The 17,451-nt window shown below is 39.5% G+C and overlaps 1 protein-coding gene across 1 annotated transcript in view; it reads left to right on the top strand.

The window, feature by feature from the left end:
- LOC140238692 (uncharacterized) overlaps window positions 1–17,451 on the top strand; it is a 48,435-nt gene that overhangs the window by 13,245 nt on the left and 17,739 nt on the right. Inside the window, exon 2 of the mRNA XM_072318592.1 lies at window positions 12,356–12,561. Coding sequence (XP_072174693.1) covers window positions 12,356–12,561 — 206 coding nt within the window. The remainder of the gene's footprint in view (window positions 1–12,355; window positions 12,562–17,451) is intronic.

Genomic DNA, 17,451 nt, shown 5'->3' on the forward strand with positions numbered 1-17,451 from the left:
TACGCGACATGCTTCCAACGAGGGGAAAATATTGTAAAGCAATGCAATGTTTATTCTGGCAAGCATTTTTATTGAGTACTGGAAAACATTTGGAAGCCATGATGGCGGGGAAGGGGAGGATGTAAAGACGCATACGTAGAATCATTCCTCCATACAAACATACTTTAAAGGGGATGGCTAGTAACCGATCAGTGGGAATCAGTGAGAATGCTGAGGGATGATTGTTCCAATCCGTGTGGGATTCATATAAGAATACATTCTATACTATTGTGTGAAAATTATTTGCTTCAGAACGGTCTCATATTCAAGTATTGTGCAGATTAATGCCCCGTCACTGACCAGGCACGCTAACCTGGAAACATTAAACTGCACATTACTTGAATATGAGACCATTCTGAAGCAAATAATTTTCACACAACGGTAGATATATAATGTACTCTTAAATGAATCCCACAAGGATTGGAACAATCATCCTCCAGCATTCCCACTGATTCCCACTGATCAGTTACTAGCCATCCCCTTTAATGCATGAATACATGCGCATATTCATTCATGAACATTATTACAAACATAATCATATACATACAAACACACGTAGAAACATACATAGAAACATGCATTTCAGAAGGCAGACACAGGCACACACGAGGCGAGACTTTTCATAATCATCTCGAAATACTCTCTGTCAAACATTAATAAAGTTATGGGGGATGTAAAGGACACATTTCTAGGCATCTGAAGAAAAAAAAAATCATTCAAAGTACTTTACGAAATACCATGTTACTGTAAGGTATATCACAATAATTTAACAACATACCTTTTATGTTGACTTACTTTTTTAAAGTTATTTGTCCATTTATCAATTTGATTTCATGGTGTATGTGTTTGATTACTCGTCTAATTTGCCTATAATAGTATGTATGTACTTGTTTATCGTTATTCCTTTATTTTTCAATTTATTGAGTTGCATGGACTTCAAATATCATTTACATCAGGGACAGAAGTTATTGAAACGGACTTGCAAAGAAGTTCGAATTTTTTTTTTTTAAGTGTTTCGTGCTGGTAAATAAGACTATTCTTAGGATGACCCCTGATCGCCTATAATTGCTTCAAGCCAAGACGGACAGAAGCTGACCGCCGTGGTCCCGGCTGGGATTCGTCCGAGAATGTCCTGATGAAGTCAGTCCTTCCAGTGGAGAAATGTAATAGATATGCATATGCCGTGCAGTCATATACCAATCATAAAGCCATCAAGAGAAGATATCCCCTCTGGCCCACGCAATGTCACACGCTTGATGAAATTGATTGACATTTTGCTGTTACGTAACATTTCGCTGCATGCAGAGTGACAACTCTTGTCCTTGTTTATCATTGGTCGAGCTGGAATGTAATTATCAGCATTTTTGTCTTTATTGTCATAACTTCAAACTTGAAGACATCAAGACAATTAGTATACAATGTACACGACAGCAGTGACATCTCAAACGGACTGCAACAAATGTATCATAAAGACATTCCAGGAAATCCATCCAGCTGATTGGCAGACGTGTACACCACTAATCGTATTGTTGATTTGCCTTTAAGGAGCATAAGATGAAGAAAGTGATGAACGTTTCTACGAGAAACTGATATCAATGATAATTTTAGAATATGGTTTAGATGAGAAGAATATAGCAATCATGCCTTAAAGGGATGGTCTGGTTTTGGTTGAGATAGGGGATTCAGATTTTTATTTTTTTGCGAGATAAGTAGAAACCACTTATGAAATATCAAAGAGGATACAATTTTAGGAGGGATAATATGTGATGGCCCAATCTGTATACAATGGTATATGATGTGGGATGTCCGAAGCCTTTTTTCCAGTATTCGGTTTTCTGTCCCCTTCCAAGGCATAAAAATTATTAGAATTTAGTAATCCCATTTCCATTTGGAAGGACTACTCAGTCCCTTTAGACACACATCAGTCAGCATGCGACATGAACTTCACTGCACTGAAGTCTCTAGTATCTACCAGGGGAAGGTCGAAGACTTTTAAACGACCTGGTGGCAACCGAAGTGAGGTGCCCAGAGCTGGCTAAAGGGGGTTTCACACCGGGCTTTGCGTAGAGTTGCGTAGAGTTGCGTAGCGTCTACGCCGAAATTACCTGCGTACTCATGAAAAATAATCATGATGCTACGCGTAGGACTGGCGTAGTCCCGGCGTAGTCCAGGCGTAGAGTTACGTATGGTTGCGTAGGAAGCACGTATCCGCGTAGCGTATTTTGCGTATAACGGGCGTAGAGTTGCGTATATATACGTAGGCCGGGCGTACAGACCGCGTAGAGTTGCTTGCAGTTGCGTAGAGTTGCGTACCGCCGATTAATGTGTTTGATTTTGTTTGATAGATACTTTATTTTCTGCAAATCAACATACATAAGTAAATTTAAAACACAGTCGTTTGACTTGCATTAACAACGATATGATAGGAAATGAATGATATAATATACAGTACGCATGTCTATGCTGCAGGGATTACAATAACAATTGTAATTAAGAAGCGATTATAACAACTGTAATCAAGAAGCGATTTATTAACGAATTGATGAAACTGCGGAGCTACTTCAGCACATTTAGCCTTCTGCTTTTTAGTTCACTCTTACATGCTGTTCGAATACGTAGCAAAATATCATGGGGGAGGTTATATCCTTTGCTACTATCTTTAATTCCTCAGCATTTTGGACGCCCTACAGATTCGCATCGCAGAATGCGAACGTTTTCAAGAACGGAAAAGAGAAAAAAAAACCGAGCTGTTGCAACAATAAGAAGGAGAAAGTGGATCAAACCTTGGATCCGGCGTTGATCCATACATCGGCAATATGAACAACTGATGAAATAACTGCATGCCGAAGATTTTTCTTCATTAAGATAATCAATTTTATGCGGATGGCGCCACAGGTATTCAATTAACTCCTGACACGAATTGCACTGAGAATTACAAAACAAGATGCCAACTTCTGGAATCTTTGGAACCTGAAACCTGCCGTAACTTTAAGGTTTACAATACCTACAAGGCCCTACAATATGGATTTCGATTTGCTTATAAACATGTTGTCATCAAAAAACCTGCAAAGACCTGAAATTTGTTTTATAACTTCAAAGGTTTCTTCTCGATTAAAAGGGATGGCTAGTAACTGATCAGTGGGAATCAGTGGGAATGCTGGGGGATGATTGTTCAAATCCTTGTGGGATTCGTTTAAGAGAACATTATATCTGTTGTTGTGTGAAAATTATTTGCTTCAGAATGGTCTCATATTCAAGTAACGTGCAGTTTGATATTTCCAGGTTAGCACGCCTGGACAGTAACGGGGCGATCGTTAACGGGCCGTTAACGATCGCCCCGTGTTCAACCAGAGCCCTTTCAAGACAGCCATTAAGCCATCAAGCTGAACCTCCCTGCAACAGACCCTCTGCCCCATGATGACCATGCAGCCATTTGACTACTTCCTTGTGGGAGATGATGCTCTTGCGCTGAGGACTTGGCTGATGAAGCCTCTGTCATTTTGTGGCATGACTCGCCAGCAGCGAGTCTACAAGTAAAGGCTTTCACGAACCAGACGGGTTGAAGAAAATGCGTTTGGGTCTACTAGTGCTGGCGAATTGTCTGCATTTTGATCACTAGAGGCATGTATCGAGCAGGAGAATTCTTGTTCCTACCACAACTTTTGTTCTTCCTTTTCGGCATTTTACAATTATTACGCCTACAGAAGAAAAATAGTTAAGTACAAGTCTCGAAGAGCACAGGTAAGTCAATAAGTAGGCTATACATTCACCAGCAATTCAGAGTCCAATGGAATGAATGATATTAAGCAGTTTTCTAACATGGGACAGGCATTTGAATGCCAAATCTGCACCTATAATAAAAGGCTACGCAACTGTAAGCAACACTACGCAAATGTATGCCAGGCCTACGCAAGTCTACGAAAATGTACGCCAAGTCAACGCAAGTCTACGCAAATGCCTACGTAACAGTACGCAACACTACGCCATGTCATACGCGAGCACAAAAAGTGGTCTGGTGTGAAAGGGGTTCGGTGGCGTACTGTTGCGTATAGATGGCGCACAGTTGCGTAGTGTTGCGTAGACTTGCGTAAAACCTGCGTATCAGAGCTCTACGCTGAGGGTACGCGAAAAAATTAAACATGTTTAATTTTTTGCGTACATCTTGCGTACCTATTTTGCGTCCCTCGGCGTCCTCTTACGTAGAGTTGCGTTCTCACTGCGTATAGTGGCGTAGTGTTGCGTAGTCACTGCGCAACACTACGTAACACTACGTAACTCTACGTAAAGCCCGGTGTGAAACCCCCTTAAGGGAAGAGGTATAGCCGTATTTTGCTGGCGGTCGTGCACCCTGATGGACGGCGGAAATGATTTTGCACGAAAAACTCCAAAATTTCCCTCAGTGACATTTTAGCGATCTGTTCGCGTATTGTTCACAGAACAATGAATTTCACTGGGACTGTTTGACAAATCATCAACGGATATCTGTCTTATTTTGGCTATTTGATTCGATTTTCCTCGATTTTGTTTTCTGGGTTATATTTTTAGCGTTAACGAGACTAACCGAGTCCAACGTATTAGTCGCGAATGAGGTGTGGTTAATAAAAACGGCAGACGTACACGTCGTAGACCATAAACTGGATATTCCATGGAAACATCTCGCCTGCACTGAACTGTGAATGTTGACTCGTGGTACTCACTCTGCGAGTTTCTTGGGGATCTCTTGCATGATAGCTACCTCCTTGGTGTGGCGGTAAGAGTGATTACTTTCTGATTTAAAATCTCTTGTTTTACTCGTTTTAGATTTTTTGTTGCTATGGAACTATTTACAACAGTAGCTCCATGACTAAGGGCATGTTTTCCATTGTTTTTACTACAAGCAGTTATCATGAATTGAATGTAGGCTTTTCCTATTGCTACTAACCCTAACCCTAATCCTTGACCACTTCCAAAGTATGATTTCAAATGTATGATTTTATGATTATAAACAGAGCTTTAAAAATATCACAGATGAAACGATAATATCGCTGAATAATGTATGTTGAAGAAACTCACACCTGAATGTAATATGCTCTCTCCACATGCAGTATACATGAGACTTATTTTTACTTTGCCATTATTGCCTCTTCATCCTTTATGATAATCTATCCAAGGGATAGGCACGACTAACTTGATCTTTTAAGCAGATTCTGCTGAATGGATTTACCAGCACCAGCTCCAGTCTGAAATTGTCATATCCATCGTAAATATGGAAGGTGACGTAATTTCATTACAAGACACCAGGATGGACCCTTGGTCAGTAGTGGTGGATCCAGGGGGGAGCGCACTGGGTGCGCCCTCCTTTATTTTTGTTAGAATAAAAGAAATAAAATAGGAAAAAAATGGGGGAGGGGTGCGTGCGCCCCTCCCTTTAATTTTGTAAGGCTCCTCCTCTTTACGGAATTCCTGGATCCGCCCCTGGTCAGTGAAGAAGGGAAAAATCACACTTTGCCAGATTCAGATATTTTCACCCTAACACACACACACGCACACACACACACGCACACACACACACACACACACGCACACACACGCTTATACACAAACAATACAACTACTGGGGGGGGGGAGGAGAAGATAGGTTGATCAGTTGCGATTTCGCCTGTCATTTTCCATTCGAAATTTGACGAGCAATCGGTCATGAATGCACGTGTTTTTATCCATATACTGGCAGAAGGTATGGGGGAGGTTAATTGCCAAGCTGTTTTTGTGGACCTCGCTCTCTTCTCTCTCACACACGCACGCACACACACACACACACACACACACACACACAGTCTTGTTTCAAGGCGTTTCTCATCTTCCAATACCGAAAGCAAAGAAGATTATTAAAAAATTTCAACTGCTAGTACACATCCTGCGCACACATCTTTTCGTTTATCATAAGGATGGTGATGCGGATCAGTCGATCATACTTGCGCGTCTGATTTTAGGCCCGTTCGAATCCCAGTGAGTTCGTTGTAGGTCCTTGGTCAAGCTGAGCAGTGTTGTGTGCGATCATGTTGCCTCCTGTATAGTTATAACAGTCAGGAGCTTCAAACACAAGCTCCTTAGTACAGCCTGCATTTAAAGGACACAGTTCACCTTCATATACACGTGGATTGAGATAATGCAGCAATATAAGTAGAACACATTAGTGACAGTTTGAAGAAAATTTGACAATCCGTTCAAAAGTTATAATTTCTAAAGCTTCCGTGCAGTTACTGCTGGATGAGAAGGCTACTGCAGCGTATGATGTCACGTACGTGCGTAGAGCAAAAGGAAACTTGTAAAGAGAATTCCACATAATTTCAATGTTTTTTAAAGGGAAGGTAAACCCAAAGAGCAATGTGGATTGAGTGAAAGCAGCAACATTAGTAGAACACATCAGTGAAAGTTTGAGAAAAATAGGACAATCGATGCAAAAGTTATGAATTTTTTAAGTTTTGGTGTTATAACCGCTGGATGAGGAGACTACTAGAGGATATGACGTATGAGTGGACAACAATACAAAGAAAATATAAAGGATATTCAACAAAAATTCACTTTTCTAGAATTATGAAAGAGCAGTGGACCAACCGCTTTCAGAAAGCAGGGGGAATAATTGCTACCCTTAACATATGTCAATATCAAGTTGATGGAATTTGTAATTTTCATGAAAAATGGATTTTTGTAGTATTTTCTTTATATTTTCTTGATATTGTAGTCCACTCATACGTCATAACCTCTAGTAGTCTCCTCATCCAGCGGTTCCAACACCAAAACTTTAAAAATTCATAACTTTTGAATCAATGGTCCGATTTTCTTCAAACTTTCACTGATGTGTTCTACTAATGTTGCTGCTTTCACTCAATCCACATTGTTCTTGGGGTTTATCTTCCCTTTAAGTACACATTCCCTCAACTTGTAACTGATATATGATATGGATAATATTACTCCCCCTGCCTTCTGAAAGAGGCAATGTGCTCTATTGTTAAGCAAGAAAAGTGAAAATGGGTTAAATTTTCTTTATAATTTCTTTATTTATATCATTGTACACATAAGATGACATCAGAAGCTGTAATAGTCGTCACATCCAGCGATCGCGGAACTGAAACTTCAAAAATTCATTACTTTTGAACGCAAAGTCCGATTTTACTCAAACGTTCACGTTTTTGTTCTACTAATATTGCTGCAGTCTCTCAGTTCACATGCATGTATATGACAGTGGCCTTGTCCTTTAAGAGGCAAAAACGACATGTATGGAACCAAACTTCCTTGTTGCACATCCCGAAGATGACAATGATAATTTATACTTGGCCAATCGAGACGTCATAAAATGAGAGAAAGAGAGGAAAAGAAAGAGAATAAAGAAAAATAACAAGCAAACCCAAAGATGTAATCTGCTATTTTCAAGATCCGCACCTTCAAGTCAACATCCCCTACTAAATTTACTAGGCCAAGAGATTTCTTTTATGATCAAGCGTCACATTTAGGAAATTAAATCAAATTAAGGAAAAACAATACGAGGGGTCACTTCCGAATTATGTTAATGGGATAAATTAGGGACAAGGAGTAGATCTGTCAATAAGGTGCGCGCGGCCATGACACCCCTGTATTCTAAACGGCTTAGCCCCGACCTACATCGTTTAGTGACCGCAGCCTGTATCCTGCAGAAATTCCGGACGGTCCGCATAATGAAAAGGAACGGAGGTCAATTAAAATTCAAAACAAACAAACAAAACCGGCAGTAATTATAGAATAAACTCAAATTCAGCCTACCTAACGCTGAAATCGTATAGTTTGTGCTCGTCGTTGGAAATTATTGGAAAATAATACAGAAGGAGACATAAACCTATATAAATTGATATTTTAATTTCATCATTCTTGAACATGTCATGTTGCTTTCCAATGGAGTCACTCATCGATTGGATATTGGCTATACGAGATATTGAAAGATTGAAGTTAATCATTTTCAACCAAGGAAATGTTGATAAGAAATGAACTGAATATCACTTTTTGTGTGTGTGTGTGCAAATGTAATTTATCTATCTGTCTGGCCATCAATAATGGGATATTCATCTATCTCACTATCCATCTGTTCATCTATGTACATCTTCGTATCTGTCTTCTTTTCGTATCTATCTTTTTTCCCATGTATTCATTTATCTATTCCTTCATCTCCCTCAGCTCTACAGGAATAAAAGTGTGATTTAATCCATGCTCCGATTTTCGCATACGAAGGAGGCACGTCATTTTGTAGTAGGAAATGTTATGTGTGTGTGTGTGTGGGGGGGGGGGGGGTGTGTGTGTGTGTGTGTGTGTGTGTGTGTGTGTTTGTGTGTGTGTGGGGGGGGGGGTAGGGGAGGTGGGGAGGCGTACATGTATGGGTCGTGAATATAGAATCACAACAGTGAACATGCCTAGATACCACAGGTGCGAGATGCTAAAAATGACTGTTGCCGAGCTGAATAAACCTGTCCAAGGCCTATGGCTCCGAGATAAGCGGCCCTTCAAAGCACAGAATGGAGTCACCTTTATTCTTTCTTTTCTGGCCCGCCTGGTCAATAAGCCTACCTCATTGCCACGAAATGTTCTTTTTAATTAGACTTACTTCAGTTGCATTTTACTGGCATCGCGCTTCGTAACCTCGGGATCGAACAGATCAAACCGGCTTCGCGCTAGCCCGACCAGACCCCGTGTACAGCGCGACAGGGCTTCGTATAGTTATTATAGCTTCGCGCATGCACATTGACAAGGAAAATGCAATCTTTCGACTTCCTCATACGTTTCTTCATCCGTTTGCCGTTTATCCGTTGGATAGTTATTCTTGAGAATTAGTCAGAATGTAAATATTACTTAATGGGGTGTGAATCAAAATGACATGCGGTCAATGTCAGTGAGTCATCAAGTCATTTCACTATTTCCCCGTGACTGCATGACCATTCGAAATCCTCGGAGTATGACTTCCTTGTATACGTATACGGCGGAATCATTCTCATACTGATATTATTTCCAGGATTACATTTTGTCACAAGGCATGACAATCGTACACATACTTGTACGCGATTTCATTTCCGGGGAAAAATATCACCCCATCGGTGTGCCATTTTTTTGCACATTATTGTCTTGTTACAGACTTCCAGAACAACATGAATCTTTTCTGCATATTGTGAACTTGCTCTTTTATTTGGATGTTGTCTCAAACACATATGGTTTTTTTTTCTTTTTTTTTTTCTGCCATAAGGTGTAGCGCACTGGTGGAACTAGTACGATACACCGACGGATATATATAAAAAAATATCCTGAGAACATGGCCGACATTAAATCAACACGACTAGGAGCAAAACTGCACGCAATGATATTTCGATTTAAACTCGCCAGATGATATTCGTTTGCTCAGTACCATATGTTTATTGTCTGAAAGCTATTAAACATTTTCAAATCTAAAGGATTGAATTTCGCTCCCATTATAGGGCTTCCAAGCTGAAAGGTTAGTTGTAAAATTTGCTTGATATATTTTGAAGATCTGCATGTAAAAAAAAAAAGAATGGTCATCCGCCACCCATAAATTTAGTTTTATTTCCCACTTTCAGCATACAAAGTACTAGATCGACAGACGAAGGTTTAAAGGGATGGTACAGTATTGGTGGAAATGAGAATTGGGCTTTTAACTTTTTGCGAGATACCAAGAAAACACTTATGATTATAGTATAGTACAGAGCATACCATTTTTAAGAGGATTTCAAAGTTTATTTGATGAAAATCGTGTTTGGAATTACTGAAACATCCAAAAACAAAGTAAAACAAATCGATCGTAATAAAGTGTGGGTCCCACGCTTTATTAGAATCGCTCTTTTTGGATATCTCAGCCATTTCAAAACCAATTTCCATCAAATAAACGTTGCATTCCTCATGGTATTACATGCTCTTTCATATTTCATACGAGGTTTCTCATTATCTCACCAAAAAATGTTAGAAACCTGAAATTAGGTCTCAACCAAAACTATACGATCCCTTTAATTCAGAACAAATGATTGTGCAATCATGGTAACGTAGCAGTCAGATGGAATCTACAGATGTGGCTATATTTGTTTGTTTGTTTGTTTGTTTGTTTTTGTTTCCATCCGTCATTCAAAAGTTAGCGGCTCACCTCTGCTGACAGACCAAGTTAACATGAGGGTAATTGGTAGAACAAAAGAAGCTCGATAAGTGTATCTTTAAACCACTTGAGCTTTAACATTCTGCTTTGCCGAAAGGATGGAGGGAAAAAGTGCGATTTAAAAATCGATTTTCTTATCGCGATCAAAATTTCGAAATTTTGTCCAGTGTGGACAGAAAAATCTCACTAATTACCGCGATCCTTATCGCGATCCAACTCGCACTATTAGTGCGATTTTTCAGAATAATCGCGATTATTTTGCCAAGCGTCGTGTGTGTGAGCGCGATCGAGATTCGGAAATCGGTATTTTTAATCCCATCGTTCGTAGCGCGTGCGAAACTCTATTGGGACTGCGGGCGGGGTCAGTCTTCGGTCATGCAAGTTTCACGCATGCGCAGTTTAGCCACTGATCGTTCTTTCCTTGCTGCGAAGTGCGATTTTTCCCTGTGTATGAACGGTCGAAAAAAAAATCGAAATTTGGATCGCGATTGAAATTTCGATTTTCGTTGTTTGTGAACGGGCCTAGTGTTTGTGGCCGTTCATTTCCCTGAAGCAGCAGATTATCCACGCGTGTGTTGAACTTAACAACGAAGCCATACGGAAAGATGATACGCAGGTTTTTGTTGTTTGTTTGTTTGTTTTCTTGGGTTTTATTAAACACCTGACTGACACGTCTTTCAGTGAGGCATCGCAGATTTTATGGTATATGTGTTCGACCATTAACCTGGAAATGAATGACATTATAAAAAGTGCTCAATAATTACTGCGCATGTCTCTGCATACATTATAACTGTCATGTATATCGTCAGCTATATCAGCGAATGTACTCTTTTGGCGATCGGCATGAAACATTCAATACCAATCTTGCAGAGATTCATACTTTTCCGACGATGATTCTTCTTTTTCGTCTTGATTATTTATTGCCCGAGCCATCGAGAACCAGACTATAAATGGTTTTCAGGCGACAATTCTGCTCGTTTGTTGCCTCCATCCCATTAACATACACTCCTGAGGATTAAGTTCCCTGCTGTAGCGAACCGTCTCGACCCACGCCAGAGTCCTATAATGAGAACTGATATCTAGGAGCTTGAACCGCGGCTCTCTAGGGTGATTCGTTTCATGTTCGATGCGCTTTACCTAGCATTGTCTGGGAAATATTTACGACGTTAAAGAAGATTACAAAACTCTCAGAGGAATGAAACTTCTGCTTTTCATGCTCATTGTATTGTAACGTAAGCCTTGGCTCCGTCTCGGAGTCTTTCTCATATTTTTACGACTTTACTCTGTTGTACCTTAATCATTTATTGTAGGCACTCCCTTCTGAGAATAGTTGCAGGATCATAAACCATATGTAAATCACAAGGGTATCTTAAGTTTTGAACTCGTCGTATGGTTTTTTCCTTCATTTTATTGTTTCTTTTTTTTTTCTCTCTCTCTTTATATCCGATGACGACAAGTAAACATATTTCTTCTTTCTCGGCCAAAATACTGGAAAATGAGCTGAATATCATCACCTTGGGACATGTAGGCGCAGATGGTAGATCCAAGAACCTTTGCTACCCCGTATCTTTCTCTCAAATTGTTGTTTTCATGTTACACGACGTTAATTCTATATATGGGGGGGGGGGGGGAATTCTCCTCTTCGTACGGAGCCTTACGGAGCCTTTTGACTGTGAATGGATTTTATTTTTGGCAGTATCTTTTTTTTTTTTTTGTATCTTCTAATGTGGAGAAATCGATGTGAGAAGTACGTACAAAGAATAAAGGTCCAGTAAGAAATTGTCTTATCATACATACCTCTAAGCGGAACCCTAAACACAAATGGGACGTGCGCATAGTTCGAAGTTGTCATTGTCTGCGCATGACGTCATCAGCACGTGAGAGTAACATCCGCACTCTCGCGCGAAACGACGCACGGAAATACAAAAAGTTCTGGTTCCAACTGCTACTTAACGTATCAACTTGTGATGATTGTGGGTATTTTCATCTTGGAAAGTTACCAGTTGCAGGTATAAAGACTTGTTAAACTAGACACCTTTCACGAGTGTTCTGTCTGATACACTTCAAAGCACCATCGCCATCCGTGTTCTTTGAGAACCCATCTGCGGAGACCCGTACTCAATGTTACCATTTCTCTCATTTTCACTTGCCTCAACGCAGAAGGACATGGCAGCTCGGTCGCTCAGCCGGTCACTGGACGATATCGGGGCGTCGACGGGAACTCGCAAAACTCTGCTGGGTGGACGCACCACGCCTCCCTCCAAAACCAAGCGCCACAAACGCACGGTACATGTGCCGGCCAGCGAAGTATTCGGCCCAGTCCGGTCGGGTTATCTCGACGTCAAGAAGAGTGGCTCCTGGCGGAGGTGAGAAGTCAAATTGTGTGGCGCTCCGACAAAATGAGTCATAAGTCGCACGGGGAGTTTTCCCGTAATGAGCCGAAAATGAAGGGGAAGCACTACTCGGGTCGAAATTTTTTTATGACGGATTTTGATTCCTTTATGTTTTATCTGTTTGTACAGAAAATTTCAGCGTGTGAAAATGAGTACAAGTGTCCCATATCACCGTTTTTCTGAGACAATTTTTTTCGGTTACATTTTTTTCGAACGCTCGCCTTTGCGTTGCGTTTCGCACCTATTGTTCTTGCCAGATCGAGACTCCGCCTCCGTTGCTAGGGTGTATGCTAATGAGGCATTGCTCTTGACCCCTTTGAAGACAAAAACAAAGCATGGTGCGCGCGGCGGCGTCGGCGGCCAAGCGGCGAGGGCTATAGAATTACGCAATAATAGTGAGCTGACCAAGGCTATTGATTGCATGACCAGCGAGTTTCGTTTGATACATGCACTCCATTTCAATGAGTGGTGATTGACATGACGCACAAATCGCACTGAAAAAAAATAATTCCAACGAACGATCACGCAAAATTTATGATATTTTATCTATGAGCTAATACAATGATCACATATCGAACTCGAAACCTTTTTTATGCGTGTGTGTACTTTTACAACGGTTATTAATTGGCCTCATTAATGAATTTGTTCAAATAATCATAACTTTCGTTCCCTGGTATGTGACTTGCTGTTTAAAGTTCATCTCTGGAGATATAGTAGGGCCTAAGTTGTCAATTATTCTCGTTTTTATAAAGTCGACAATTTGTGTGATAATTCGCCAAATGTATGTAATGCGTACTATTATTTCCCTGGTTAATGAAACTTATTGCCTTATTACTTATGATGGTTTGGGCCGTGACGGCATGGAGAGAAATAGGAAGACAAACATTATTAATGCCCAGATAGCTCGTGTTCCCTTTGGAGGATATTCTGACTCTAGTCATCTGTGTATTTTTTTAGAAGTAGGACCTATTTGAGAAAGGGACAGAAAGCTGTGTCGCTACTCAAAAGTGTGCTTCTTCATTTTGTTTTGTTTTTTAATCAGAATGTTTGTAATGAAAGTTGTTTGCCGTGTATTGCGTGTAGCTGACATGTGAGAGGTCAAGTCTGCAAAGAATTGGGACAATTGGGTTGGCTAACAGCTTTGCCAAGTAGCAGCGCTAATTGCCCATTGAATTGCGTATTCTGAGGAATTTCGAATGAAAGAACTCGCACGGCAATGTTCACGCCTTGTATCCGAGTAAACCCCGCATCAACGAAGCCTTAAACAATGAAAGGTAAACTTCCTGCTATCAAGGGGTGGATAATCACGCAACCAGTATTCTTTCTTCGCCATTGATAGCAGAATCAATGACGGAATGGAGCAACAGTGTTGGAGGATCGGCATTATGTCTGCTAATTTGTAAAGGAATTTTTCAGTCTCCTTTTGTGTTCAGAACCACAGTCAGTGACGCTAACTTACTCTATCTCCTACAAGCTATCGTTACCATCTTAAAACGTGAATTTTATGAAAGGCTAAAAGTGATCACGGAATCAGTTCTTCCGCGTGACACGTGCAGGCTTTTATAATAGCATACCAAGCTTAAATCGTTTACCTGTATAGAAAGGGCGGGGATACACACTTATCGCAATCATCCGGATTTGAGAGTGATACACTCTACTACTTTTCTTCATCTTTCCCCCGACAAAGACCATGGTAATTCAAAACAAACAAACAAATAAACAAACAAACAAACAAACAAGCAGTTGATTTATATATATTTATATGTATGTATAGGTCATCTCTTGATGTATAGTAGGCATTTGTTGTCGTTTTTACAGCGTTTCCTAATAAATGCCTATAGCGAAAACCCAACAAAACTTCTATCAAGGAGGGAAGGGAACTTAAATTTAAATATCACATAGTTTACAGAAATCAGACATGTAAATAAGGCAATCATATACATCCGCACGGCCGATTGTAATCTCTTACTATGATTATCAAACATGATCGCCTGCATTTACGTGCTTTTTTCTAATTTCTTGAACTTTGCCTCATTTTCTCTCTTTTTTTTTAACAATTGCTCGAAACATTTAAAAATCGTAACACAGTCTGCTATCCCACAACATAATATTCCATTTGATTTGTCACTTATTGTTGGTCGGGTGACGCCAAATGTTGGAATCTCGAGCGATGATACACGGCATTTTGTTTGTTGGTTTTCGTCTCTTTGCTCAAAAGAATTTTGACTACGATTACAAGACATAACTGATGGTTTACAGAAGTGATCATCAATTCAGTAAGGATTAGTCAAGTCATGAATTCACTTTACCCATCATGACTGTCTAATCGAACTACGACATTGTTTGGGTAAGCGCGCCTTTTTATTCTCATAGTTCAAACTAATTCTTGACATAATCAAAACAAATAATTCTTTATTAAATTTCTCAAAATACTCAATAGACGGCCTAAGTCAAAACTTTCTACAAAGATTGCCTATACGGCAATCTTTACTAGCCTAAACAAGTTTTCTAGAGCTATCAGTTCCCCCCAATGACAATGACTTCGATCGCGTTTTGAACTTGTATCGAACTACTTTCAAAACAGCTATTACCTTTGTAGTTCGATTAATAAACCAGTCTTTTGAATTCATAACCAACATTCGTAATCGTAACAATACAGTAACATAGTACTGCATGTCAATAAAAGTTGGCAAATGTAAATGCTATAATAGTAGCGCAAAAAAGATTGAGTAACGATTATCTTCATACATTCTAATTCCTAGTGATGTCGCTACGAAAATGACACATGGTTTGGTTCAAACAAATAAAAGTAAAAAGGAATGGGATATACTTCTAATGATAGTACCACGCCGTACAATGCATTTCACTGTATTTTGTAACATTTGGTTACGTTTCTGTGCGCTTTACGTATACGGAAAATAAAAGGCAGATTGGTGCTATTAACATGCTAACAAGCAACGCATTCAAAATGTTTTTTGAAATACACCATATACAATATAATGTTTTAGTATACGGTTTGAAACTTTGAATTTGCGAGTCCTTTATGAAATCATGATCAGGGTTATTACATTATCAAGCAAAAATTAAAGTATTTAGGGATTCGGATTTGCGCAGGAGACTAACAGTGCTATATATGGCGATCGTTCGCGACAGAGACAATCCTCTTCAATAGATATACAATGTAATTCTGTTTTCATGAATTGAAAGAGAAACGAAAAGAAGTCAACTTTTTAACTTCATTTAGCTTTCTCACCAATTGAACTTGATTTGATCTGCTATGCATGATATCGCTGTGTGCTCTATTAATTATATTAAATCATTTAATCGGCGTGATTGTTTTTATGCAGAATATCACAGGTAAGTTTAATTCATTGAAGTTCATAATGTTTGTACATATGGCGTGTTCGTTGTTTTCTATTTTCATTTTTATAATATATCACGTGTCCATTATCTGATTCTGACCACGAAAATATGGCGACTGTTTAAATGCGGAGCATGTACTGCAAAACTGTAATGTCTCCTGCCAGTATAGACAAACTAATTTCTAGTCTATCCCCGCTTAAAATTGAAATGAAATTGAACAAAAAACAAAAAGCAAAACGAAGTTCGACTTTCAGTAGATTTCAACCGTTTTGTATAGTGCCTGATTCATGTAATGGACACAATTCTTTAGCACATAAGCAATCACACAACTTTCGTGAATAGATGTGTCTTAATGATTGCATCTCATGGAAGAAAACTCGTCTCCTTGCCTGAATTTTAGCTTCTTCCTGTTCAAGCTCCCGTGAAAGAAATAGTTGAACATCAATCGCAATCATTAAGAGAGGCACATCCTTAGAAATAAGCACAGGAGTACTGAGACACACTACGAAATAAAAACGGGCCTTTTATCGCTATTGACAACGCATGACATTGAAATGCATTTTTTTTTCCTTGGGGGAGGGGGGTAATACAATTGATTATTCTGACGGTTCGTTAATCACACAATGAAATATGGTTTGCTATTAGCTTAGGTTCGTTAACAAGAAAATTAAATGCGGTTCCTTTCCGGTAGTTCCTTTACCCGAAAGTAATCAAGCAATCATTTTTTTTTTTTCTGATAAGGTTTGTGAATACAAAACGAAGTGAAGAAGGCCTAAGTATTAATTCCGAATATTTTTCAGTATTATTGTTTATGATCCACTTCTCAAACGCAGAAAGATTGTAACTGCACATGTGATGTAAAAAAAAAAAATCCGCTTAAGCTACAAGTTAATTGTTTTTTATATGCTATGCTATTAGAAAAGTGACTGAGAATCATTGTAAACCCAACGTGAAGCTGTCAAGCCGACATCAACCTTTGCTTCTGATACTTCTGATACTTCTGATAAGCGATAATTACTGTGCACGCAACGCCTATAAAGGAAATGTGCCTTTAATATGGCGGGAATTCATAATGTTACGGCTGTATACAGCTGCAGCAGAAAAGACGCGAAAGCAGTTTTTGATGCTCTGCAACATTACGACCATGTGCGTAATTTGAGGGTTTTAAGTACACGCAAAGAACACGATCTCAAAAGACGACTATCGTTAATCAACTTCATTGACTTTTTCTACCGATGCTGTCTTTTGAACCCCCGCTTAGAATAGGTTCTCAGGTTCTATTTAATAGGTATTGGTACTTGCTAAACGCATCCTCTTTAGTTTCCATTGACAACAACATGGGAGGAGAATGGAAGCGATGAACGCCGTCGCTAAAAGACGCTTCTCGTAAGACGCATTGCGTGCCCGCCTACAATAGGTTCTCAGGTTCTATTTAGGTATTGGTACTTGCTAAACGCATCCTCTTTAGTTTCCATTGACAACAACATGTATGGGAGGAGA

This window comes from Diadema setosum, chromosome 15, assembly GCF_964275005.1.
Source record: "Diadema setosum chromosome 15, eeDiaSeto1, whole genome shotgun sequence".
NCBI lineage: Eukaryota > Metazoa > Echinodermata > Echinoidea > Diadematoida > Diadematidae > Diadema > Diadema setosum.